The sequence below is a fragment of the Misgurnus anguillicaudatus genome, chromosome 2 (assembly GCF_027580225.2).
Source record: "Misgurnus anguillicaudatus chromosome 2, ASM2758022v2, whole genome shotgun sequence".
NCBI classification, from domain to species: domain Eukaryota; kingdom Metazoa; phylum Chordata; class Actinopteri; order Cypriniformes; family Cobitidae; genus Misgurnus; species Misgurnus anguillicaudatus.
In genome coordinates this window covers 30,344,318-30,371,554 of record NC_073338.2, presented here as the reverse complement: position 1 = coordinate 30,371,554, position 27,237 = coordinate 30,344,318, and the positions used below count along the sequence as shown (strand labels likewise).

The following is a 27,237-nucleotide window of genomic DNA, read 5'->3' as shown; positions in this document are numbered from 1 at the left end:
ATAAACAGTCTAGTACTATACTATAGTTTTACAACAGATACCAGGTAAACTAAGTACTAAAAATAGTTCTTAAGAGATGTATCACATATACATAGTTAAAATGGATAAAATTACCAAGTTTTGTACTCCTGCATAACAATATTTTATGCAGTTTTGTGTAAGCCTACTGCAAAAGTAAACACATGTTAGCTTTAAAGTAAATATGATACAGAATTAATTCATGTGGAAAAAGAAACCTTTGATTTGCATTTGTTCAAAAAACATGCTTAGCATATTCTTCTAATTATTAATAAATGTAGATATACTTTTTAATTATAGGAAACTGTTTATCAATTAAAGCACATTTAAATGACCGCTCATGCAAACATAAGTGCTTTCTATAAATGAATGAGCACAAGCAGTGGTACTGAGCATGTAGAAATTATTTGGTTCATTTGTTTCATGTTTTTAAGATATAATGAACTTATTCAGATTTTACATGGGCTAATTTACTATTCCTATTTTAAGCACACTTTGTAATAAAATGTGACCCTGTCTGTAAAAATTCAGTTAAACGTCTTAATCAAATTATAAGATTAGGAATATCAAAGTTTGATTTCAATCTTTGTTATGGCCTTTACTCAATAAGTATAAAAAAATTTATGTTTACATTATGTAAGATGATTTTATGCAGAAAACAGAAAAATTACATAACAATATGACTTGATGGACTTTCACATGCAGGGTCAGTGATATTATTAAAATGAGAGATGTTGACATGAATAATATACATGTATATATTTTAGCAGAATCCACATAAAGAAAACAAAAGAGAGACACATGTAACACAGTAGTTAAAAATCATTTAATATTTTATACATATATTTATATATGTACACATTAACTTGTATACCTGTAATGGTAACTTGATGTGGTCCAAAATCCACTGATGAGAACACTGCAGGTCAGACCTGCCATTTTGCAGTTATAGACTCCAAGGGCATATCATAGAAAAGCGTTCTGTACCACTTAAATCTAATTCAGTCTTGTTGTGCTGTGGACACCTGCTTGATCTACATACGCTCCTGTGCTGAACTCCTTTGCCTTACAACAGGTGTGAGGTTTTAATCCAAACCATGTGTTCCTTACCTCCTTGAGGCGAAAAGTTGTTTATATTCCTTACAATTTGTTTTCACCTCAACAGAACAAAACATTTTTTGCTATAGCAGGCGGTAAACACAAACTTGGTTGTTTGGACAGCTAATAACAGCGTCCTCTAGACGACATTTTGTTCTGCTGCACTGTCACAGTTTCTCTTTGCGAATAACATGTTTTTAAAAGGATTACAAATGCTGATATGCACAAGTAGCTTACTTTCTAGGCATAAAACATTACTTATTGAGTCAAAGGCATAAATGAGGAAGGACAATCGTGGAGTTTCGCTTCGATTCCAACAATATTTGTCCAAAAGAACATACAGGCGGTTTGGAGAGAACCATCATCTGCATATTCACAGCTCTTTCTCTAGAAATGTCAAAGACCCAGTGCAGTGAATACAAAATCTGAAGACTTTCAGATTCTTGAAGACATTATGTTTTAGAGCATTGGTGATGCGGAATGTGTGCATGAGATGTGGCGTAAAAAAGCGCTTTAGAGAAAAGGGTTTGTGGAAGAACCTCCTGTTTGGTATGGTCCTGCCGGGCCTCCACCCTAAAAGAAGACAACCAAAGACAATGTAAGTATTATTGTGAAGAATAAACCATGGTAGAATTAAAGGATTGGTCCATTGGTCCAGTCGAGAAGAAATTATGTTTTTTGAGGAAAACATTCCAGGATTTTTCTCATTTTAAATGGACTTTAATGGACCCCAACACACAACAGCCCTAATGCAGTTTAAAATTGCAGTTTCAACAGACTCTAAACGATCTCAAACGAGGCACAAGGGTCTTACCCAGCGAAACGACTGTCATTTTTGACAAGAAAATTAAACGTAATAGGTCATGACGTCAAGAGGTCACGGAGGACGTATGCGAAACTACGCCCCAGTGTGGAGAAAGAGGACCGTTCCGACGCTGTTGTATGTCGAATGATACTAATTAATGTCTTTGTGTCAGTTTATTGTTTAAAATGGTCTGCAAATGTGCATTTCATATATGTAACACCTTTCCACGGCATTACGCAATTACGTGAGGTCGCGCGGGCGCGTCACATGACCGGAGATAGACGAGAAGTTGTGGTTTAAAAGTGCATATTTTAATTTTTCTTGTCAAAAATGGCAATCGTTTCACTAGACAAGATCCCCATGCCTCGCCTGGGATCGCCCAGAGTCCTTTGAAACTCTGTTGAAACTGCAATTTTAAACTGCACAAAAACTGTTAAGTGTTGGGGTCCATTAAAATGAGAAAAATCCTGAAATGTTTTCCTCAAAAAACATAATTTCTTCTGGACTGAACAAAGAAAGACATCAACATTTTGGATGACATGGTGGTGAGTAAATTATCTGGATTTTTTTAAAGAAAATGGACTAATCCTTTAATAAACGGCCAACAGAAGGAAGTACAAAACATGTGAAACTATTAAAGCTAGAAGACGTTTTTACGCATATGCGAGGATCCATTCAGCTGATCTCTGGGTCTGGCAGTACCACTTTTAGCATAGCTTAGCATAATCAATTGAATCTGATTTGACCATTAGCATCGCGCAAAAAAAATAACCAAAGAGTTTCAATATTTTTCCTATTTAAAACTTGACTCTTCTGTAGTTACATCGTGTACTAAGACCGACGGAAAATTAAAAGTTGTGATTTTCTAGGCAAAAAAAAAAATCAAGGACTTCTGCTGCTATAACATGCCGCAACTTTTAATTTTCTGTCGGTCTTAATACACGATGTAACTACAGAAAACTCAGGTTTTAAATAGGAAAAATATTGAAACTCTGGTTATTTTTTAGCGCGATGCTAATGGTCTAATCAGATTTAATGGATTATGCCAAGCTATGCTAAAAGTGGCACCGCCTAACCCGGAGATCGGCTGAATGGATCCAAAACAGTAAAAATCAAGTGTTTAACTCTAGGGGAGCTGGAAAATAAGCATATTTTCAAAAAAAAAGTGGAGTATCCCTTTAAGAGTCAGACTCCCATTAATCCAAATGCAATGAGATTTTTATCATTTTAAATGTGTGACAAAGTGACATTTAAAAATATGAAGTGAAATTTAACTCTGAATGTAATTATGAAAATCTTAATCTAATATATATATATATATATATATATATATATATATATATATATATATATATATATTCATTTTATAGCCACTGATTTTCATACCATAAACGGGTTGCTGGAGATCCCAGGTCCAGTCTGACCATATGTGCCCATAGGTTTGGCCTGTCCATAGGTAGGAAAACCACCTGAAAAGCACCATAAAAGAAACAAGCCCATGCAGCCGGTGTATTACCTTAACACGTGTTAAACACTGGCCTTACTGCTAAAGCACTGAACCTGCTACTCCAACACATGCAACATGAAAACAGATCAAAGCACAAAGCAAAAGAAGAGATGCTAGACACAATCCACACAAAGCCTTTTTTCATGACTTAAAATTATGCATTAAAGAAAGAAAGGCATAAGCCACTGGGGTCTTGGGTCAACATACACTCACAAAGACACAAATTATAGTCTCACATACCATTGGGCTGTTGGTGGTAGGCTGCAGGTGGGGGAAAGGGACCTTGGCCAGGGAATTGCTGCTGGAAGGTCCCACTAAAACTGGTTGGCAGGCAGTAACTGGTTGTGTTCCCAAAGCCAGCTGGCATGCTCATGGAGCCAGTGCCAAATGAGGCTAGTGTAAATAAAGGGAGACCAGAGTAGGAGTAGCATGTTTCATCTGCTCATTCCTTAAATGGACAGACACATAACAAGCATGCTGATCTGACCGAGGCTACGCTTTACCTGCGGCAGATGCTCTTCCGTTGGTTTGGAATGGATTTGTGGATACCGGCTCCTGAACCATCCCAGCAGCTACAAATGGGTTTGTGGAAGGAGCAGCTGTACAGAAAAAAATGTTATAAGCCTGTCTGTTTTGAGATTTTGTGTATATTCCCTGTATTTTCCATTTGTATTCTAATAAAGAGAGTAAAAAATTAATTTGGATTTTTTTTATAACTTTGCTAAAATGACATAATCTAGAGTACCTGCAAAACCCTGTTGCATGTTGGGTAGTCCGGGCTGATTTGGAGGGGGAGCAGCAGCTGCTGGCACACCTCCAAACACATTTCTGCATTCCAGAGTAATGGATGCACAGATAAAAAGATATACATAAACATAGAGTTTAAAAAGCAAGGACAGTTACAGGAAGATCCCTGCACTGTATGTAGGAACTAAAGTAATTTCTCACCCTTGTGGCCCTGGACCTCCGCTTGAAGTTGAGAAACTAAGAGCACTGTCAAGCTCAGCCAGGGCAGCATAACGGTCCTCTTTTGACATACCGCCCTGGGGTGGGGCCATACTAGGCAGTGGAGGAACTGACATGCCACCTCCTGAATCAACATCACAAACACATGGGACGATGAAAACACAATGTTAGATTAACACAATGGAGGTAAATATGATAATCGAGTCTTTCATCAGTTGTTTGTAAAATGATATCAAACAGTAGATGAAAAGACATGAATGCACAATGACAGTAGGTGGCGGTATGTGGACTTGACAACTGCATGCCAATAAAGGGATAGTTCACTTTAGTTCATCCTCATGTTGTTGTAAACCTGCATGAATTTTTTTTTTCTGATGAACACAAAAGAAGATATTTTGAGAAATGATGGTAAACACACAGCAGAGAGTGACCACAGACCTCCATAGTAGGAATAAAAAAATATGATGGCATTTAATGGGTACTGTCAACTGTGTGCTTACCATCATGTATCAAAATATTTTCTTCATCATTTATCACAATACTTCCAAAATATTTTTTTGTACTATGGTAGTCAATGGTCATTCTCTGCTGTGTGTTTACCATCATTTTCAGAACATCCTCTTTTGTGTTCATCAGAAAAAAAAATCATACAGGTTTAGAACAACATGAGGACGAGTAAATGATGACAGAATTTTAATTTTAAAGTGAACTATCCCTTTGAGAAAACAAGAACATTACTGTGTCCGAAATCGCCTACTTCCATACTATATAGTAGACAAAAATCAGTAGACAAGTAGTATATGTTCGAATTAATAGTAGGCGAAAATGGTTTCCGAATGACCCACTACTTCAGGCAAGATTTTAAAGGGGACATATCGTGAAAATCGGACTTTTGTGCTATAATTGGGTAGTGCTTCTATCAACCTAGAAAATAAGAAAGAGAACAACCCAGTAACTTGGTTTTGGTAAACCATTCTCTGCAAGCATATGAAAAAATAGGTAACTGAAATTTAGCTCCCCTTGTGATGTCAAAAGGGGATTTTTTTACCTAAACTATCCAACCATGGCACTGCCATTTAGTGTGCAGAGAGAGACAGAGAGAGAGAGAGACCAAAGATTTATTTTACAAGTTAAAAAAAAGTCTTGTGAAATGTCCTCTTTAAATCAGAGAGTAACACAAACAATTGAAGAAAGATTATCAAAATGTAAATGACCAGATAATGGCGGCCTCCATAGGTTAAAATGAGTATTACATATTGGGATTTTATAAATTAAAGGGGACATGTCACAATAATTGTTTAAAATGTAAAATAAATCTTTGGTGTCCCCAGAGCACATATGTAAAGTTTTAGCTCAAAATACGATATAGATCATTTATTATAGCGTGTTAAAATTGCCACATTGTAGGTTTGTGCAAAAATGTGCCGTTTTGGGTGTGTCCTTTTAAATGTAAATGAGCGAATGAAGTGCAAACACTGATCACAATGATGGTGGTTTGTTGCAATTCAAACTCAATTGTGCTGTCAATTATTTTTTCTTTCTCTCTGCACTAAATGGCAGTGCTGTGGTTGGATAGTGCAGAATAAGGGGCAGTATTGTTATAATAAGATCTCCTTATGACATCATAAGGAGAGCCAAATTTCAATGACCTAATTTTTTATGTGCTTGCAGAGAATGGTTTACCAAAGCTAAGTTACTGGTTTGATCTTTTTCACATTTTCTAGGTTGACAGAAGCACTTGGAACCCAATTATAGCACTTAAACATGGAAAAAGTCAGAATTTCATGCCATGGCCCCCTTAATGAAAATATTTAATGTGTTTTATTAACGTTTGTTAAAGGAATATTCAATTTTCTTAAAAGAAAAATCCAGATAATTTACTCACCACCACGTCATCCAAAATGCCGATGTCCCTCCCCGTTCAGTCGAGAAGAAACTATGTTTTTTGAGGAAAACATTCCAGGATTTTTCTCATTTTGATGGACTTTAATGGACACCAACACTTAACTCGACACGTAACAGTTTTTTTCAACGGAGTTTCAAGGGACTCTAAACGATCCCAAACGAGGCATAAGGGTCTTATCTAGTGAAACGATTGTCGTTTTTGACAAAAAAATAAAAAAATATCCACTTTTAAACCACAACTTCTCATCTAGGTCCGGTCGTGGTGCACCAGCGTGACCCCACACAATACGTCATGACGTCAAGAGGTCACAGAGGACGAATGCGAAACTCCGCCCCAGTGTTTACAAGTGCGTTGAAAGAGGACCGTTCCGACGTTGTTGTATGTCAACTGATACTAATTAATGTCTTTGTGTCAGTTTATTGTTTACAATGGTCCGCAAATTTGCGTTTTATATATGTAACATGTGACCTCCCTAAGTCACTACGCATTTACGTTAGATCGCGCTGTACTGGACCTAGACGAAAAGTTGTGGTTTAAAAGAGCATATTTTTTATTTTTCTTGTCAAAAATGACAATCGTTTCGCTAGATAAGACCCTTATGCCTCGTTTGGGGTCGTTCATAGACCCTAGAAACTCCGTTGAAAAAAACTGTTAAGTGTTGAGTTAAGTGTTAAGTGTTGGGCTCCATCAAAGTCCATCAAAATGAGAAAAACCCTGGAATGCCTCCCTCAAAAAACATAATTTCTTCTCGACCGAACAAAGAAAGACACCAACATCCCGGATGACATGGTGGCGAGCAAACCATCTGGATTTTTCCCCTAAGAAAATGGAATATTCCTTTAATAGAAGGCATAAAGTAGTAAAGCATACATTAAGTCTTTACAGTCGAAGTACCTTTAAAGTTCTGACATTTTACAAAAACCATGGCAGGAAATGTGAATGTAATGTAGCACACAATGGATGGCCTTATCGGCAGGGTGTGGTACCTGTGTGGGGTTGCTGAATGGAAGGCTTTGAGGGGGGTGACGTGCCAAAATGTGAAGGTGCACTGGCGTTTCCAAAGGAATCAAAGTTGGCAAAATCTGTGGTGGAATTATTTTGTGCTACAGATGGCACAGGGTGAACAAAGGTAGTTGATAAAAAACATAGATGAGGAAAATGAAAGTGACTGCCTGAAATTGTGGTAATGACATATGGAAAAGTAACCAACAGCACAATAATAGACACACACAAAGCTTACATGGTGCAGGTACAAACATCATGCACACTAATCACAGAAGTACAGTTGACACAGAAGTCTCAGTGCTGGTATTTGATCTGAACTTACCTGAGGGCCGGTTGAAATGTGCAAAATTAGCAAAGTTTGAAGAACTGGCAGTTTGAGCTGGAGGGGCAGCAAAAATGTCTCCACCCAAATCAGACAGGAGGTCAAATTTTTTCTCCTGCCCTGCCGACTGGGCCTGAGCCCGACTGGTCACTGGGGACTGAGAGAGAAATATGGAAATGGTCACCAGCAGGAAAAACAAAGCAAATGGCAGTGGAGGAACTGATCAAGAAGACTGTGGCACAACCTACTACTTTTGGAGATTGTGAATGATTAAACAAAGACAGATCTTGTTGGAAAAGACCCTGGTGAACCAGTGAATTACCTGGTTAGTTGGGGTCTTGGTAAGATGAAGGGTTTTGAGAGGTTGGGGAAGAACTTCAGGGGTGCTACTGGTGCTGCTAGCAGATGAACCAGATATTGAGGCCTGGACAGTAGCTAACACCTTAGCTTGCTCTGGGGGAACATACCTGCAAATGACAGTAACAGAAATGTATGTTATAAAACAACAACACAGGACAGCCTCTTTAAGTAATGTTTACAATAGAACTTTTCTTAATCTTAAAAAGAAACCTGATACTTTAAAAAAACCATTAAATACTCCTGAGTGAACCTGTGGAAAATATGTATCCTTTCTTAGGTTTCAGGGCAACAAGCTAAACAGTTTTATATGTAAGGGATAATGTAGAGGCAGCCGATAGTTATTGAGAAATAAGCCCCAACAGTGTGATCAGGGTTAGGGGAGGGTCTTGTATCACACTGAAGGGGCTTATTTCCCAATAACTACCGGCTGCCTCTACATTATCCCGCTTATTACACGGCTACTTGCCACATAAGAAAAAAACCTGGACATGAATATGAATTTTAAACATTTTATTGGCATATTTGTTTTAAATTAACATTTTTATCCTTCCGCGAAACTTTGCACAGAGGCATAAAATGATCGTAATACCTTATTAAGATCCTCTGCTTCATACTTGCCTGTCTCCATTTTTTTCTGTTTTAGCCAGTCTTTGAGAAGTTTTAATGCCCATTCTGTTTTTTTTTGGTGTTGGCTTCGTAGCTGTCATGCCCTATTTTGTCAAGATCAGTCTCAGTAAGCTCTCTGTGTCTTGTTGTTGTTCGTTCTTCTATCCACTGTTTAATGTCAGAATGTTCCATTCTTAATTGTGGTTGTCCAGTGTTTGTCACAAGATGGCGCCAAACAGTAATCTTTGTTGGCGCGGAGGGATTTTAAACATACAAGTAGTCCGGCTATGCGTTATTACTTTGGAGCATTATTATTTGAAAAGAACGAACCTGCAAATGTCTCAACTGACCAATCAGAATCAACCATTCCAGAGAGCCGTGTAATAAGTATAGAATAACTGACAATGGGCCGTTGAATTATTTGAAAATAATGCACACCCATGGAGGTAATGCGGCCACGACGCCAATGTTGTTGTATTTTAAGACATATATACATACATATACAGTACAGTACATATATACAGTACAGGCCAAAAGTTTGGACACACTCACTCGTTCTTTATTTATACATTTTTCCATATAACATAATAATAATAATAAACTCATCCAAACTATGGCATAACACAAATGCAACTTTGGAAATTATGTTGGTGGCTAAAAGCATCCAAAATAAACTCTGTAATATTTTATTATTTGAAGTGCAGTCACCCTTTGCCTAGAAATTGCTGAACCATATGCATGTCATTTTTTTAAGAAGCTTCTTAAATGTTCAATTTAGGATGAATTTTAAAGAGTATACAAGGAGTTCATATTTAATCTGGGCTCTTATTGGCTGCTTTTTCTTCAATATTCAGTGTAAGTCATCTATTTTAAAAATTATACTTTAAAATAAAATTTTAGTTTTCTAACAACAAAAATTAATCTGTTTGGCACGGGTATATTTTTGTCTACAAAAGTAATTTTAAGCATTAAACCATACACCTTCAGCTTAAATGATTTTTAAGATCATAGTTAACATTTTAGTCAAGTGTGTCCAAACTTTTGGCCTGTACTAATATATATATATATATATTAGTACATTACTCACCCTCAAATTGTTTCCAACCTGTATAAATAACTTTGTTATGCTGAAGAATGTTAGTAACCAAACAGACCAGGGGCACCATTCACTTCAATAGTATTATTTTTTCCTACTATGGAAGTCAATGGAGCCCCTGATCTGCTCTGCCACAAACATTCTTCAAAATAATCTTTCTTTGTGTTCAGCATAACCAGTAAATTATAAGTTTGGAACAATTGAGTAAATTAATATTTATTAAAGTGAAGTATATCAGTACAAAGCAAAACGTTACAGATGCACACACAAACAAAACACTGCAGAAAGGGAGCGTGGATCAAAGCAGAAACTCACCATCTTTTCTTTTCATACTTCTCCTGAAGAAACTCTTTGACTTTCTGAGGTTCGCGAAAATCTGGGATCACAGAACTCTTGTCATCATACAACCCAAGCCAGATATGTTTGCAAACCTAAGCACAAAAACAGACTACTTAGAGAAACCTCAATATGTTTGTTGGTCTACCTACCTAATGTAAAGTGTGTAAAGTACCTCATTGTTGTGTTTTTGCAAGAACTCGATTTCCTGTTGAGTGAAAGTTGTCATAGAGATAGACTTCACTCTGTGTGGAGGGTTGAGTCCTCGTCTAAAATACAAAAGAAATGACATTAAACACCCCATTCTTACCATTAGATGAGAACGAGTGCTGTAAAACTGAGGAGGGGCATCATAACTAAACTAAACCCTAAGAGGTTTAAGATCACCACTGAGTCATCACATTCAGCATTGAATATCTTGCATAATCTTTGTATGCATAAGCAGCTGTAATGTTTGGACATGGGTGTGTCACAACTTACTGATAAAGGTAACGTTACTTTACTTACTGCAACCCTGCAACGTACTATAAGAATCATAAAAAGGCATAGCACCAATTCCCTAGTCTTATTTTAAAACAAGAATGAGGTAGGGCTATTCTGCTTTTGAATTTTGTGAGACTTTTATAAACAGATGTTATGATGATGTTACAGAAGCAACTGGGAGAGATTCTGCAGATGATCCGTCAGATGACCCCCGTCAAGTGAGCCGTCATCTGCAAATGCATGGTCAAGCCAGCCGGCGCCTAAATTGTGATGCACGTCATTTTGTAACATTACGGTACGGATACTTGCAGCGGCCAGAAAACTGTCATAGACCTACGCGATTCGACTTCGCGCTCGCGCCGAAAGATTTGACGAACGCATGACGTCAAAGTACCGCGAGAGCGGCTCGAGAAATATTACGGAGGCTAATTTCGACTTGCTCTCGCGGTGTTTGACGTCATCCGCCTGTCATTTTTTTGCTATTTTATCGGTTCATTTACCCAATAACAAGATAAACGTATTTACAGCGTATTTTATATTACACATTACAAAAAAATTGTCTAATCACAGTATGAGACATTTCACTTTCAATTGTTGACAAAAATATAGTTTTTTTAAAATGTTTCCAAATGTTTTGTAACATTAATTTCTTGCTTTGCCTACAGGGTTTAGTTTATCTATTAACAGGATCTTCTTCATGATGACCCACACTCTGTTCATGTCACTTTTCAAACTGTTTCACTGGACATTTATAAAGAGAACTATAGGCAAAGTCTGTCAACCATACATCAACATGTAGCATTTTTACATCGCTATGATTCAAAATCCTTAATGTGTAACAACAACATTTCAGGAATATCTTCTTTAGGATGACCCAAACTCTCTTCATGTCACTTTTCAAACTGTTTCACTGGACATTTATAAAGAAATCTATAGGCAAATTCTGTCAACCATACATCAACATGTTGCATTTTTACATAGCTATGATTCAAAATCCTTTATGTGTAACAAAAACATTTCAGGAATATCTTCTTTAGGATGACCCACACTCTGTTCATGTCACTTTTCAACCTGTTTCACTGGACATTTATAAAGAAATCTATAGGCAAAGTCTGTCAACTATACATCAACCATACATCAACATGCAGCATTTTTACATTGCTATAATTCAAAATCCTTAATGTGTAACAACAACATTTCAGGAATATCTTCTTTAGGATGACCCAGACTCTCTTCATGTCACTTTTCAAACCGTTTCACTGGACATTTATAAAGAAATCTATAGGCAAAGTCTGTCAACCATACATCAACATGTAGCATTTTTACATTGCTATGAGTCAAAATCCTTAAAGGGATACTTCAACGATTTAGCATTCAGCTTTGTATCTGTAGAAACCCGGCAGTATTACTGAATGACCATGTTTCCCTCCCTCATTTCCCCCTGAGAGGAGAGATATCTGCATTTTGGTTCTGCAAAAAAGTCCTCCGATGATGTAATATGACGATTTTTGCATCATCGGAGGACTTTTTTGCAGAACCAAAATGCAGATATCTCTCCTCTCAGGGGGAAATGATGGAGGGAAACATGGTCATTCAGTAATACTGCCGGGTTTCTACAGATACAAAGCTGAATGCTAAATCGGTGAAGTATCCCTTTAACGTGTAACAACAACATTTCAGGAATATCTTCTTTAGGATGACCCACAATCTGTTCATGTCACTTTTCAAACTGTTTCACTGGACATTTATAAAGAAATCTATAGGCAAAGTCTGTCAACCATACATCAACATGTAGCATTTTTACATTGCTATGATTCAAAATCCTTAACGTGTAACAACAACATTTTAATAATATCTTATTTTGGATGACCCACACTCTCTTCATGTCACTTTTCAAACTGTTTCACTGGACATGTATAAAGAAATCTATAGGCAAAGTCTGTCAACTATACATCAACATGTTGCATTTTTACATTGCTATGATTCAAAATCCTTAACGTGTAACAACAACATTTTAATAATATCTTATTTTGGATGACCCACACTCTCTTCATGTCACTTTTCAAACTGTTTCACTTGACATTTATAAAGAAATCTATAGGCAAAGTCTGTCAACCATACATCAACATGTAGCATTTTTACATTGCTATTATTCAAAATCCTTAACGTGTAACAACAACATTTTAATAATATCTTCTTTAGGATGACCCACACTCTGTTCATGTCACTTTTCAAACCGTTTCACTGGACATTTATAAAGAAATCCATAGGCAAAGTCCGTCAACCATACATCAACATGTAGCATTTTTACATTGCTATGAGTCAAAATCCCCAACGTGTAACAACAACACTTCAGGAACATCTCCCTTAGGATGACCCACACTCTGTTCATGTCACCCCCCAAACTGTCTCACTGGACACCTATAAAGAAATCTATAGGCAAAGTCTGTCAACTATACATCAACATGTTGCATTTTTACATTTCTATGATTCAAAATCCTTAACGTGTAACAACAACATTTTAATAATATCTTATTTTGGATGACCCACACTCTGTTCATGTCACTTTTCAAACTGTTTCACTGGACATGTATAAAGAAATCTATAGGCAAAGTCTGTCAACTATACATCAACATGTTGCATTTTTACATTGCTATGATTCAAAATCCTTAACGTGTAACAACAACATTTTAATAATATCTTATTTTGGATGACCCACACTCTGTTCATGTCACTTTTCAAACTGTTTCACTTGACATTTATAAAGAAATCTATAGGCAAAGTCTGTCAACCATACATCAACATGTAGCATTTTTACATTGCTATTATTCAAAATCCTTAACGTGTAACAACAACATTTTAATAATATCTTCTTTAGGATGACCCACACTCTGTTCATGTCACTTTTCGAACTGTTTCACTTGACATTTATAAAGAAATCTATAGGCAAAGTCTGTCAACCATACATCAACCATACATCAACATGTAGCATTTTATCATTGCTATTATTCAAAATCCTTAACGTGTAACAACAACATTTTAATAATATCTTATTTTGGATGACCCACACTCTGTTCATGTCACTTTTCAAACTGTTTCACTTGACATTTATAAAGAAATCTATAGGCAAAGTCTGTCAACCATACATCAACATGTAGCATTTTTACATTGCTATTATTCAAAATCCTTAACGTGTAACAACAACATTTTAATAATATCTTCTTTAGGATGACCCACACTCTGTTCATGTCACTTTTCGAACTGTTTCACTTGACATTTATAAAGAAATCTATAGGCAAAGTCTGTCAACCATACATCAACCATACATCAACATGTAGCATTTTATCATTGCTATTATTCAAAATCCTTAACGTGTAACAACAACATTTTAATAATATCTTATTTTGGATGACCCACACTCTCTTCATGTCACTTTTCAAACTGTTTCACTGGACATGTATAAAGAAATCTATAGGCAAAGTCTGTCAACCATACATCAACATGTAGCATTTTAACATTGCTATTATTCAAAATCCTTAACGTGTAACAACAACATTTTAATAATATCTTATTTTGGATGACCCACACTCTGTTCATGTCACTTTTCAAACTGTTTCACTTGACATTTATAAAGAAATCTATAGGCAAAGTCTGTGAACCATACATCAACCATACATCAACATGTAGCATTTTATCATTGCTATTATTCAAAATCCTTAACGTGTAACAACAACATTTCAGGAATATCTTCTTTAGGATGACCCAAACTCTCTTCATGTCACTTTTCGGGCTGTTTCACTGGACATTTGTGGAGAGATCTATGGGCAAAGTCTGTCAACCATGCATCAACATGTTGCATTTTTACATTGCTATGATTCAAAATCCTTAACGTGTAACAACAACATTTTAATAATATCTTATTTTGGATGACCCACACTCTGTTCATGTCACTTTTCAAACTGTTTCACTGGACTTTTATAAAGAAATCTATAGGCAAAGTCTGTCAACCATACATCAACATGTAGCATTTTTACATTGCTATGAGTCAAAATCCTTAACGTGTAACAACAACATTTTAAAAATATCTTATTTTGGATGACCCACACTCTGTTCATGTCACTTTTCAAACTGTTTCACTGGACATTTATAAAGAAATCTATAGGCAAAGTCTGTCAACCATACATCAACATGTAGCATTTTTACATTGCTATGAGTCAAAATCCTTAACGTGTAACAACAACATTTTAATAATATCTTCTTTGGGATGGCCCGCGCTCTGTTCGTGTCGCTTTTCGGACTGTTTCACTGGACATTTATAAAGAAATCTATAGGCAAAGTCTGTCAACCATACATCAACATGTAGCATTTTTACATTGCTATGAGTCAAAATCCTTAACGTGTAACAACAACATTTTAAAAATATCTTATTTTGGATGACCCACACTCTGTTCATGTCACTTTTCAAACTGTTTCACTGGACATTTATAAAGAAATCTATAGGCAAAGTCTGTCAACCATACATCAACATGTAGCATTTTTACATTGCTATGAGTCAAAATCCTTAACGTTAGGGATGGGCGATATGGCCTAAAATCCATATTGCGTTATACATTGCAGGCTCTTGCGATAGCGATATGTATTGCGATATAATAATTTCAATAGACTCGTTTCAGAACAGGTTATATAGACCCTTACAAAAGCCAAACTGCTAAAAAAGTAAGTAAAATTAAACCGTTATGGCCAGATTAGTCTTGTTACCACTCTTAGCTGGAACTTTTGCCTGACACACTCTACAGCAGGGGTGTCCAGACTTTTTTGTGTGGTGATCTACTTTTTAAAAATGATAAAGCCGACAAGATCTATCTGATAAAAAACACAGTTAATTATTTTTATAACACTAAACACTTTAAACACTTTATATATATACTGCATGTTTCACAATTACTAGACCATAATGCCAATTTCGCACGTGGAGCAGCAGTTAACTTATACAACTTATGGCTTAAATCCAAAAAATAGATGTTGCATCAGTCTTTTTCACGAGTTCCTCTGTTTCGCTGACGCTTTCATCCATGTTTATTCGGCTGCAGCTCGTGGCTCTAAAGTTCGCGGGTAGATTGTGTCATCAACACGCATTATCGCGATAGTGCAATAGATTTAAAATCTCTATCGTATGCCAATTTTCTATCGTTTATATTGCATATCGTTTATATTGCCCATCCCTACTTAACGTGTAACAACAACATTTTAATAATATCTTCTTTAGGATGACCCACACTCTGTTCATGTCACTTTTCAAACTGTTTCACTGGACATTTATAAAGAAATCTATAGGCAAAGTCTGTCAACCATACATCAACATGTAGCATTTTTACATTGCTATGAGTCAAAATCCTTAACGTGTAACAACAACATTTTAATAATATCTTATTTTGGATGACCCACACTCTGTTCATGTCACTTTTCAAACTGTTTCACTTGACATTTATAAAGAAATCTATAGGCAAAGTCTGTCAACCATACATCAACATGTAGCATTTTTACATTGCTATTATTCAAAATCCTTAACGTGTAACAACAACATTTTAATAATATCTTCTTTAGGATGACCCACACTCTGTTCATGTCACTTTTCGAACTGTTTCACTTGACATTTATAAAGAAATCTATAGGCAAAGTCTGTCAACCATACATCAACCATACATCAACATGTAGCATTTTATCATTGCTATTATTCAAAATCCTTAACGTGTAACAACAACATTTTAATAATATCTTATTTTGGATGACCCACACTCTGTTCATGTCACTTTTCAAACTGTTTCACTTGACATTTATAAAGAAATCTATAGGCAAAGTCTGTCAACCATACATCAACATGTAGCATTTTTACATTGCTATTATTCAAAATCCTTAACGTGTAACAACAACATTTTAATAATATCTTATTTTGGATGACCCACACTCTGTTCATGTCACTTTTCAAACTGTTTCACTTGACATTTATAAAGAAATCTATAGGCAAAGTCTGTCAACCATACATCAACCATACATCAACATGTAGCATTTTATCATTGCTATTATTCAAAATCCTTAACGTGTAACAACAACATTTTAATAATATCTTATTTTGGATGACCCACACTCTGTTCATGTCACTTTTCAAACTGTTTCACTTGACATTTATAAAGAAATCTATAGGCAAAGTCTGTCAACCATACATCAACCATACATCAACATGTAGCATTTTATCATTGCTATTATTCAAAATCCTTAACGTGTAACAACAACATTTCAGGAATATCTTCTTTAGGATGACCCAAACTCTCTTCATGTCACTTTTCGAACTGTTTCACTGGACATTTATAAAGAAATCTATAGGCAAAGTCTGTCAACCATACATCAACATGTAGCATTTTTACATTGCTATGATTCAAAATCCTTAACGTGTAACAACAACATTTTAATAATATCTTATTTTGGATGACCCACACTCTGTTCATGTCACTTTTCAAACTGTTTCACTGGACTTTTATAAAGAAATCTATAGGCAAAGTCTGTCAACCATACATCAACATGTAGCATTTTTACATTGCTATGAGTCAAAATCCTTAACGTGTAACAACAACATTTTAAAAATATCTTATTTTGGATGACCCACACTCTGTTCATGTCACTTTTCAAACTGTTTCACTGGACATTTATAAAGAAATCTATAGGCAAAGTCTGTCAACCATACATCAACATGTAGCATTTTTACATTGCTATGAGTCAAAATCCTTAACGTGTAACAACAACATTTTAATAATATCTTCTTTAGGATGACCCACACTCTGTTCATGTCACTTTTCAAACTGTTTCACTGGACATTTATAAAGAAATCTATAGGCAAAGTCTGTCAACCATACATCAACATGCAGCATTTTTGCCCTGCTATTATTCAAAATTCTTAACGTGTAACAAGAACAGCTACTTGCTGTGTATCGCTATGAAAATCCTGCGGACAGAGGCACCTAGATTTGATGGCAGGAGTAGGGACTCTCCAGGCCTACACATACAAGAATTTTACATACATACACACAGGGCCGCTGCTGGTCAAATGGTTGCCCTAAGCGGACTTTTACTGTTGTGCCCCTTTTAGTTAAAAAACAACAACAAAATCGCATGCAACTTTATTAGAATGCTATTGATATCATTTATACTTGTATTTTGACAGCAGCTCAAACTACATTTATACAAATATGCCGTTAGATATATATTATAGTCTATATTTCTGCATCTTTACCTGTGTAGCTAATGGACTTTACCTTAATCTAATGTGACAACGCTAATCTTACATGTCCGCTATTTTTTGGGATTACTAAATGTCTTTCATGCAATTACCATTAAAGTCAGCTTTAAGAAAACAGCATATGTCTCTTACAGTTTTTCTCATTTGCTAAAACACTAAAACCCATTGGCTGAACAAAGTTCTCAGTTGCATGAACTGATTTATCTAATTGTACAGTCTGTTGTCAATACCTTACACCATTTCACATCATGAACCACATTTTGCAGATCTCACTTAGACTTTTTAGCAACACTTCACACCCATATTCATTCTCAAAACACATTCTGCACTCTAATACACATATCATGCATACTGCTAAACACAAGCACACATGCCATTAATTACTGTAAACACAACCACTCAAAATGGATTGAACCAGTTTCAAATAATGTGACACAACCAATATAAGCCAGTTCACTGTTGTATACTGTAGTAAGTATCATGGATGTCCTGCAAAAGTTTGTTCAAAATCCTCATTTCATCTCTCAAAAGTACATTTTTACATCATCAAATTTGCTAGTCTATGTCATTGTTCATGAACAAGACATTCAAAATGTTTACCCATGTTGTCAATATAACTAGTTTACACAATTATATGTGTCAATATTTTTGGATGTAAACTGTAGATGAATTTACATTTTCACATTATTTCTGTACATTTTCACATTACAGTTCTTCTGAAATGCTAAAACACATTTTTTGAAACCATCACTCATTTTCTCAAAACCTTAAACACAAATCCCAATTTCAAACAAAATTTACAGAACCCTTGACTCTTCCAGCAAAATCAAACAATTCCTTCAAAACCATTTCACTTGTACTCAAAATCAAACTTAGCTTTCAAATCATACACACATAAATCTATAAAACACTACAAAGCAGCCATTAGACACTACCTTAAAAAATGGAAAACACAACAACCAGGAGATCTGCTTACAGAAAAATACATGTTTATTGTACATTGTAACAACACACTTAAAAATCTATATTACTGTAATCACAAGTTTAGTTCAGTGAATATAGTGAATACTTTACTGTAAGTACTGCAAGTAAATGAAGTTTTCAATATTACTGTAAGCAGCACTTGTATTTTGTGAAAAGTCAGCATTCCAACTGCAAATTTTGCCAATTGCATCGTCTCTGGTGTCCTGTTCTACCTTATACTCTTCATCTGCCTCTCAGACTGTTTCCAATCCACACAATTGGTAAAAAAAAATACCATTAGATAAAAGTGTGTAGAATTTTGAGTTGTTGTGTTTATTCGATGATAATAACTGTGTTGTAGTTGTGTTCAACTTTTGCCTGCCTGTGTTTAGCATTTATAAAACAAGTGCATTGCCATGTGAAATGTGTGTTTTAGTGAGAAGTTTGTGTTTAGAATTTTGCAAAAAGAGTGCATGATTTGACAGATGTGTTTAGGCCACTATGAATTTGGTTCAGAGATTGGGGTTTAGTGTTTTAGCAATTCAGAAAAACTGTATTTCTTCAAATTACACACATTGTGATTTAGAAATATGTTTTAGAGTACAGTGTAAATGTCAAAATTTGTGTAAAATCCAAATTTCAGGATTCACTTGACAGGAATTTATCAATTCTTTTTACATTAAAAAAAAACAATAGAATACATGCTTCATGCTTACAGTAACAGATGGTCACCAATTTTGCATTACTTGCACAATGAACTAATTACTAAATGTTGATGTATTGTTGATGTATATTTGACAGATTTTGCCTTTAGTTTTCTTTATATGTTATAGTTTATCTTTATAAAAGTCCAGTGAAACAGTTTGAAAAGTGACATGAACAGAGTTTGGGTCATCCTAAAGAAGATATTCTTAAAACGTTGTTGTTATACGTTAAGGATTTTGAATTATAGCAATGTAAAAATGCTACATGTTGATGTATGGTTGACAGACTTTGCCTATAGATTTCTTTATAAATGTCCAGTGAAACAGTTTGAAAAGTGACATGAACAGAGTGTGGGTCATCCTAAAGAAGATATTATTAAAATGTTGTTGTTACACGTTAAGGATTTTGACTCATAGCAATGTAAAAATGCTACATGTTGATATATGGTTGACAGACTTTGCCTATAGATTTCTTTATAAAAGTCCAGTGAAACAGTTTGAAAAGTGACATGAACAGAGTTTGGGTCATCCTAAAGAAGATATTCTTAAAACGTTGTTGTTACACTTTAAGGATTTTGAATCATAGCAATGTAAAAATGCTACATGTTGATGTATGGTTGACAGACTTTGCCTATAGATTTCTTTATAAAAGTCCAGTGAAACAGTTTGAAAAGTGACATGAACAGAGTTTGGGTCATCCTAAAGAAGATATTCTTAAAACGTTGTTGTTACACTTTAAGGATTTTGAATCATAGCAATGTAAAAATGCTACATGTTGATGTATGGTTGACAGACTTTGCCTATAGATTTCTTTATAAATGTCCAGTGAAACAGTTTGAAAAGTGACATGAACAGAGTTTGGGTCATCCTAAAGAAGATATTATTAAAATGTTGTTGTTACACGTTAAGGATTTTGAATTATAGCAATGTAAAAATGCTACATGTTGATGTATGGTTGACAGACTTTGCCTATAGATTTCTTTATAAATGTCCAGTGAAACAGTTTGAAAAGTGACATGAACAGAGTGTTGGTCATCCTAAAGAAGATATTATTAAAATGTTGTTGTTACACGTTAAGGATTTTGACTCATAGCAATGTAAAAATGCTACATGTTGATGTATGGTTGACAGACTTTGCCTATAGATTTCTTTATAAATGTCCAGTGAAACAGTTTGAAAAGTGACATGAACAGAGTGTGGGTCATCCAAAATAAGATATTATTAAAATGTTGTTGTTACATGTTAAGGATTTTGAATCATAGCAATGTAAAAATGCTACATGTTGATGTATGGTTGATGTATGGTTGACAGACTTTGCCTATAGATTTCTTTATAAATGTCCAGTGAAACAGTTTGAAAAGTGACATGAAGAGAGTTTGGGTCATCCTAAAGAAGATATTCCTGAAATGTTGTTGTTACACGTTAAGGATTTTGAATAATAGCAATGATAAAATGCTACATGTTGATGTATGGTTGATGTATGGTTGACAGACTTTGCCTATAGATTTCTTTATAAATGTCCAGTGAAACAGTTTGAAAAGTGACATGAACAGAGTGTGGGTCATCCTAAAGAAGATATTATTAAAATGTTGTTGTTACACGTTAAGGATTTTGACTCATAGCAATGTAAAAATGCTACATGTTGATGTATGGTTGACAGACTTTGCCTATAGATTTCTTTATAAATGTCCAGTGAAACAGTTTGAAAAGTGACATGAACAGAGTGTGGGTCATCCTAAAGAAGATATTATTAAAATGTTGTTGTTACACGTTAAGGATTTTGACTCATAGCAATGTAAAAATGCTACATGTTGATGTATGGTTGACAGACTTTGCCTATAGATTTCTTTATAAATGTCCAGTGAAACAGTTTGAAAAGTGACATGAACAGAGTGTGGGTCATCCTAAAGAAGATATTATTAAAATGTTGTTGTTACACGTTAAGGATTTTGACTCATAGCAATGTAAAAATGCTACATGTTGATGTATGGTTGACAGACGTTGCCTATAGATTTCTTTATAAAAGTCCAGTGAAACAGTTTGAAAAGTGACATGAACAGAGTTTGGGTCATCCAAAATAAGATATTATTAAAATGTTGTTGTTACATGTTAAGGATTTTGAATCATAGCAATGTAAAAATGCTACATGTTGATGTATGGTTGACAGACTTTGCCTATAGATTTCTTTATAAATGTCCAGTGAAACAGTTTGAAAAGTGACATGAACAGAGTGTGGGTCATCCTAAAGAAGATATTATTAAAATGTTGTTGTTACACGTTAAGGATTTTGACTCATAGCAATGTAAAAATGCTACATGTTGATGTATGGTTGACAGACGTTGCCTATAGATTTCTTTATAAAAGTCCAGTGAAACAGTTTGAAAAGTGACATGAACAGAGTTTGGGTCATCCAAAATAAGATATTATTAAAATGTTGTTGTTACATGTTAAGGATTTTGAATCATAGCAATGTAAAAATGCTACATGTTGATGTATGGTTGACAGACTTTGCCTATAGATTTCTTTATAAATGTCCAGTGAAACAGTTTGAAAAGTGACATGAACAGAGTGTGGGTCATCCTAAAGAAGATATTATTAAAATGTTGTTGTTACACGTTAAGGATTTTGACTCATAGCAATGTAAAAATGCTACATGTTGATATATGGTTGACAGACTTTGCCTATAGATTTCTTTATAAAAGTCCAGTGAAACAGTTTGAAAAGTGACATGAACAGAGTTTGGGTCATCCTAAAGAAGATATTCTTAAAACGTTGTTGTTACACTTTAAGGATTTTGAATCATAGCAATGTAAAAATGCTACATGTTGATGTATGGTTGACAGACTTTGCCTATAGATTTCTTTATAAAAGTCCAGTGAAACAGTTTGAAAAGTGACATGAACAGAGTTTGGGTCATCCTAAAGAAGATATTCTTAAAACGTTGTTGTTACACTTTAAGGATTTTGAATCATAGCAATGTAAAAATGCTACATGTTGATGTATGGTTGACAGACTTTGCCTATAGATTTCTTTATAAATGTCCAGTGAAACAGTTTGAAAAGTGACATGAACAGAGTTTGGGTCATCCTAAAGAAGATATTATTAAAATGTTGTTGTTACACGTTAAGGATTTTGAATTATAGCAATGTAAAAATGCTACATGTTGATGTATGGTTGACAGACTTTGCCTATAGATTTCTTTATAAATGTCCAGTGAAACAGTTTGAAAAGTGACATGAACAGAGTGTTGGTCATCCTAAAGAAGATATTATTAAAATGTTGTTGTTACACGTTAAGGATTTTGACTCATAGCAATGTAAAAATGCTACATGTTGATGTATGGTTGACAGACTTTGCCTATAGATTTCTTTATAAATGTCCAGTGAAACAGTTTGAAAAGTGACATGAACAGAGTGTGGGTCATCCAAAATAAGATATTATTAAAATGTTGTTGTTACATGTTAAGGATTTTGAATCATAGCAATGTAAAAATGCTACATGTTGATGTATGGTTGATGTATGGTTGACAGACTTTGCCTATAGATTTCTTTATAAATGTCCAGTGAAACAGTTTGAAAAGTGACATGAAGAGAGTGTGGGTCATCCTAAAGAAGATATTCCTGAAATAATGTTGTTACACGTTAAGGATTTTGAATAATAGCAATGTTAAAATGCTGCATGTTGATGTATGGTTGATGTATGGTTGACAGACTTTGCCTATAGATTTCTTTATAAATGTCCAGTGAAACAGTTTGAAAAGTGACATGAACAGAGTGTGGGTCATCCTAAAGAAGATATTATTAAAATGTTGTTGTTACACGTTAAGGATTTTGACTCATAGCAATGTAAAAATGCTACATGTTGATGTATGGTTGACAGACTTTGCCTATAGATTTCTTTATAAATGTCCAGTGAAACAGTTTGAAAAGTGACATGAACAGAGTGTGGGTCATCCTAAAGAAGATATTATTAAAATGTTGTTGTTACACGTTAAGGATTTTGACTCATAGCAATGTAAAAATGCTACATGTTGATGTATGGTTGACAGACTTTGCCTATAGATTTCTTTATAAATGTCCAGTGAAACAGTTTGAAAAGTGACATGAACAGAGTGTGGGTCATCCTAAAGAAGATATTATTAAAATGTTGTTGTTACACGTTAAGGATTTTGACTCATAGCAATGTAAAAATGCTACATGTTGATGTATGGTTGACAGACGTTGCCTATAGATTTCTTTATAAAAGTCCAGTGAAACAGTTTGAAAAGTGACATGAACAGAGTTTGGGTCATCCAAAATAAGATATTATTAAAATGTTGTTGTTACATGTTAAGGATTTTGAATCATAGCAATGTAAAAATGCTACATGTTGATGTATGGTTGACAGACTTTGCCTATAGATTTCTTTATAAATGTCCAGTGAAACAGTTTGAAAAGTGACATGAACAGAGTGTGGGTCATCCTAAAGAAGATATTATTAAAATGTTGTTGTTACACGTTAAGGATTTTGAATAATAGCAATGTAAAAATGCTGCATGTTGATGTATGGTTGACAGACTTTGCCTATAGATTTCTTTATAAAAGTCCAGTGAAACAGTTTGAAAAGTGACATGAACAGAGTGTGGGTCATCCTAAAGAAGATATTATTAAAATGTTGTTGTTACACGTTAAGGATTTTGAATAATAGCAATGTAAAAATGCTGCATGTTGATGTATGGTTGATGTATGGTTGACAGACTTTGCCTATAGATTTCTTTATAAATGTCCAGTGAAACAGTTTGAAAAGTGACATGAACAGAGTGTGGGTCATCCTAAAGAAGATATTATTAAAATGTTGTTGTTACACGTTAAGGATTTTGACTCATAGCAATGTAAAAATGCTACATGTTGATGTATGGTTGACAGACTTTGCCTATAGATTTCTTTATAAATGTCCAGTGAAACAGTTTGAAAAGTGACATGAACAGAGTTTGGGTCATCCTAAAGAAGATATTATTAAAATGTTGTTGTTACACGTTAAGGATTTTGACTCATAGCAATGTAAAAATGCTACATGTTGATGTATGGTTGACAGACTTTGCCTATAGATTTCTTTATAAATGTCCAGTGAAACAGTTTGAAAAGTGACATGAACAGAGTTTGGGTCATCCTAAAGAAGATATTATTAAAATGTTGTTGTTACACGTTAAGGATTTTGAATCATAGCGATGTAAAAATGCTACATGTTGATGTATGGTTGATGTATGGTTGACAGACTTTGCCTATAGATTTCTTTATAAATGTCCAGTGAAACACTTTGAAAAGTGACATGAACAGAGTGTGGGTCATCCTAAAGAAGATATTATTAAAATGTTGTTGTTACACGTTAAGGATTTTGACTCATAGCAATGTAAAAATGCTACATGTTGATGTATGGTTGACAGACTTTGCCTATAGATTTCTTTATAAATGTCCAGTGAAACAGTTTGAAAAGTGACATGAACAGAGTGTGGGTCATCCAAAATAAGATATTATTAAAATGTTGTTGTTACACGTTAAGGATTTTGAATAATAGCAATGTTAAAATGCTACATGTTGATGTATGGTTGATGTATGGTTGACAGACTTTGCCTATAGATTTCTTTATAAATGTCCAGTGAAACAGTTTGAAAAGTGACATGAACAGAGTGTGGGTCATCCTAAAGAAGATATTATTAAAATGTTGTTGTTACACGTTAAGGATTTTGACTCATAGCAATGTAAAAATGCTACATGTTGATGTATGGTTGACAGACTTTGCCTATAGATTTCTTTATAAATGTCCAGTGAAACAGTTTGAAAAGTGACATGAACAGAGTGTGGGTCATCCAAAATAAGATATTATTAAAATGTTGTTGTTACACGTTAAGGATTTTTAATCATAGCAATGTAAAAATGCAACATGTTGATGTATGGTTGACAGACTTTGCCTATAGTTTTCTTTATAAATGTCCAGTGAAACAGTTTGAAAATTGACATGAACAGAGTGTGGGTCATCCTAAAGAAGATATTCCTGAAATGTTGTTGTTACACGTTAAGGATTTTGAATAATAGCAATGTAAAAATGCTGCATGTTGATGTATGGTTGACAGACTTTGCCTATAGATTTCTTTATAAATGTCCAGTGAAACAGTTTGAAAAGTGACATGAACAGAGTTTGGGTCATCCTAAAGAAGATATTCTTAAAATATTGTTGTTACACGTTAAGGATTTTTAATCATAGCAATGTAAAAATGCAACATGTTGATGTATAGTTGACAGACTTTGCCTATAGATTTCTTTATAAATGTCCAGTGAAACAGTTTGAAAAGTGACATGAACATAGTGTGGGTCATCCTAAAAAAGATATTCTTAAAATGTTCTTGTTACACGTTAAGAATTTTGAATAATACCAGGGCAAAAATGAATGCATGTTCATGTATTGTGGACAGTCTTTGTGTACAGTTTTCTTTGTTAATCTGCTGTAATTTATTTTGATAAGTAACAAACAGAGTGGGGTCATCCTGAAGAAGATCTTGTTAATAGATAAATCCTGTAGGCAAAGTAATGAATTAAAGTAATGAACAAGAAATTAATGTTACAATACATTTGGAAACACTTAAAAAAAAAACAATATTTTTGTCAACAATTGAAAGGGAAAAGTCTCATACTGTGATTAGACAATGGTTTTGTAATGTGTAATATAAAATAAGTTGTTAATACGTTTATCTTGTTATTGGGTAAATGAACCGATTAAATAGCAAAAAAAATGACAGGCGGATGACGTCAAACACCGCGAGAGCGAGTCGAAATTAGCCTCCGTATTATTTCTCGACCCGCTCTCGCGGTACTTTGACGTCATGCGGCCGTCAATTCTTTCGGCGCGCGCGCGAAGTCGGATCGCGTTGGTCTATGTCCGTTTTTTGGCCGCTGTAAGTATCCGTACCGTAATTTTACTAAGTGACGTGCAACACAGTTTAGGCTGCGGCTGGCTTGACCATGCATTTGCAGATGACGGCTCACTTGACGGGGGTGTCAGATGGGAGGGGTTAGTAGGCATCTGCCCATACAGACTGTACAAGGAGGAAAAATAACAAGCTCTTGTACCATCTGTTTAAATATGAGGTTATGAACTTACAGTATTCCGGAGCAGGTGGTGCACACAAACGAGCCCACTGTCATATTGGCGTAGGTCGGGCCGCGTTGATCGCAATCAAAGCATTTCCTATTAGGAGGCAGGCTGGTCATCTCCCGAAGCATCTTCAGGTGTTTCTCCTCCTGTTTTCGTTTGGCACTCGCCGCCATCACTAAATAACAAAGCTGTCGGCTGTTGGGCAGGTAGTATTGTAAGTTATGGGTTAATCTAGTGCATTAACACGTCCGGCGGAGCTGGAAAATCGGTCCACATAGGACTGCCAGGAATAGCCATAAACGTCCTGTTCTTCACGTGACTTAATATATATGGCGCTACAGGCTATAGATGTCAATACTGCCACCTATTGCTCTGGAGAACGTAACGAGAAAAATCCATACCGTTAATAAAATATTATTTTTTAGCTGTGAACAAGAGCACAACAAGTAGCCTATGGCAAAGCGATTTTATCTTGGTTTTACCCTTTTATTGAATAATTACCACATTAGGACACACCATTATACTGTAATAGGCATGCCCAGAAACTTTTGTAGTATTGTAAAAGAACTTTACTTTTCTTTGCAGTATGATACTGAATGAAATACTGTCATATTTATCTATTGTGGTATATTTACTGGAAAAC

The 27,237-nt window shown here is 34.9% G+C and overlaps 1 protein-coding gene across 2 annotated transcripts; it reads right to left on the bottom strand.

The window, feature by feature from the left end:
- Positions 1–822: 822 nt before the first annotated feature.
- agfg1b (ArfGAP with FG repeats 1b) lies at positions 823–26,937 on the bottom strand. Of its 2 annotated transcripts, XM_055202469.2 has the most exons (12): positions 26,601–26,937; positions 10,201–10,294; positions 10,005–10,120; positions 7,950–8,094; positions 7,628–7,784; positions 7,287–7,403; positions 4,377–4,518; positions 4,174–4,256; positions 3,932–4,027; positions 3,669–3,821; positions 3,308–3,390; positions 823–1,689 (listed from the first exon to the last, which is right to left on the bottom strand). In XM_055202469.2, exons 1-12 carry the CDS (start codon positions 26,765–26,767, stop codon positions 1,630–1,632), a joined length of 1,413 nt encoding a protein of 470 aa, XP_055058444.2. In that variant the 5' UTR covers positions 26,768–26,937; the 3' UTR covers positions 823–1,629. The 2 variants fall into 2 exon arrangements, with proteins under 2 accessions (XP_055058444.2, XP_055058446.2); XM_055202471.2 differs by lacking the exon at positions 7,287–7,403.
- Between the last annotated feature and the right edge of the window lie 300 nt (positions 26,938–27,237).

Coding starts and splice junctions, on each gene's coding strand:
- agfg1b (XM_055202469.2), bottom strand. CDS start 26,767: ATGGCGGCGAGTGCCAAACGAAAACAGGAGGAGAAACACCTGAAGATG. Junction 8,095..10,004: donor AAGTATGAAAAGAAAAGATG/GTGAGTTTCTGC, acceptor TGTCATTTGCAG/GTATGTTCCCCCAGAGCAAG. Junction 3,822..3,931: donor CGGAAGAGCATCTGCCGCAG/GTAAAGCGTAGC, acceptor TATTTACACTAG/CCTCATTTGGCACTGGCTCC.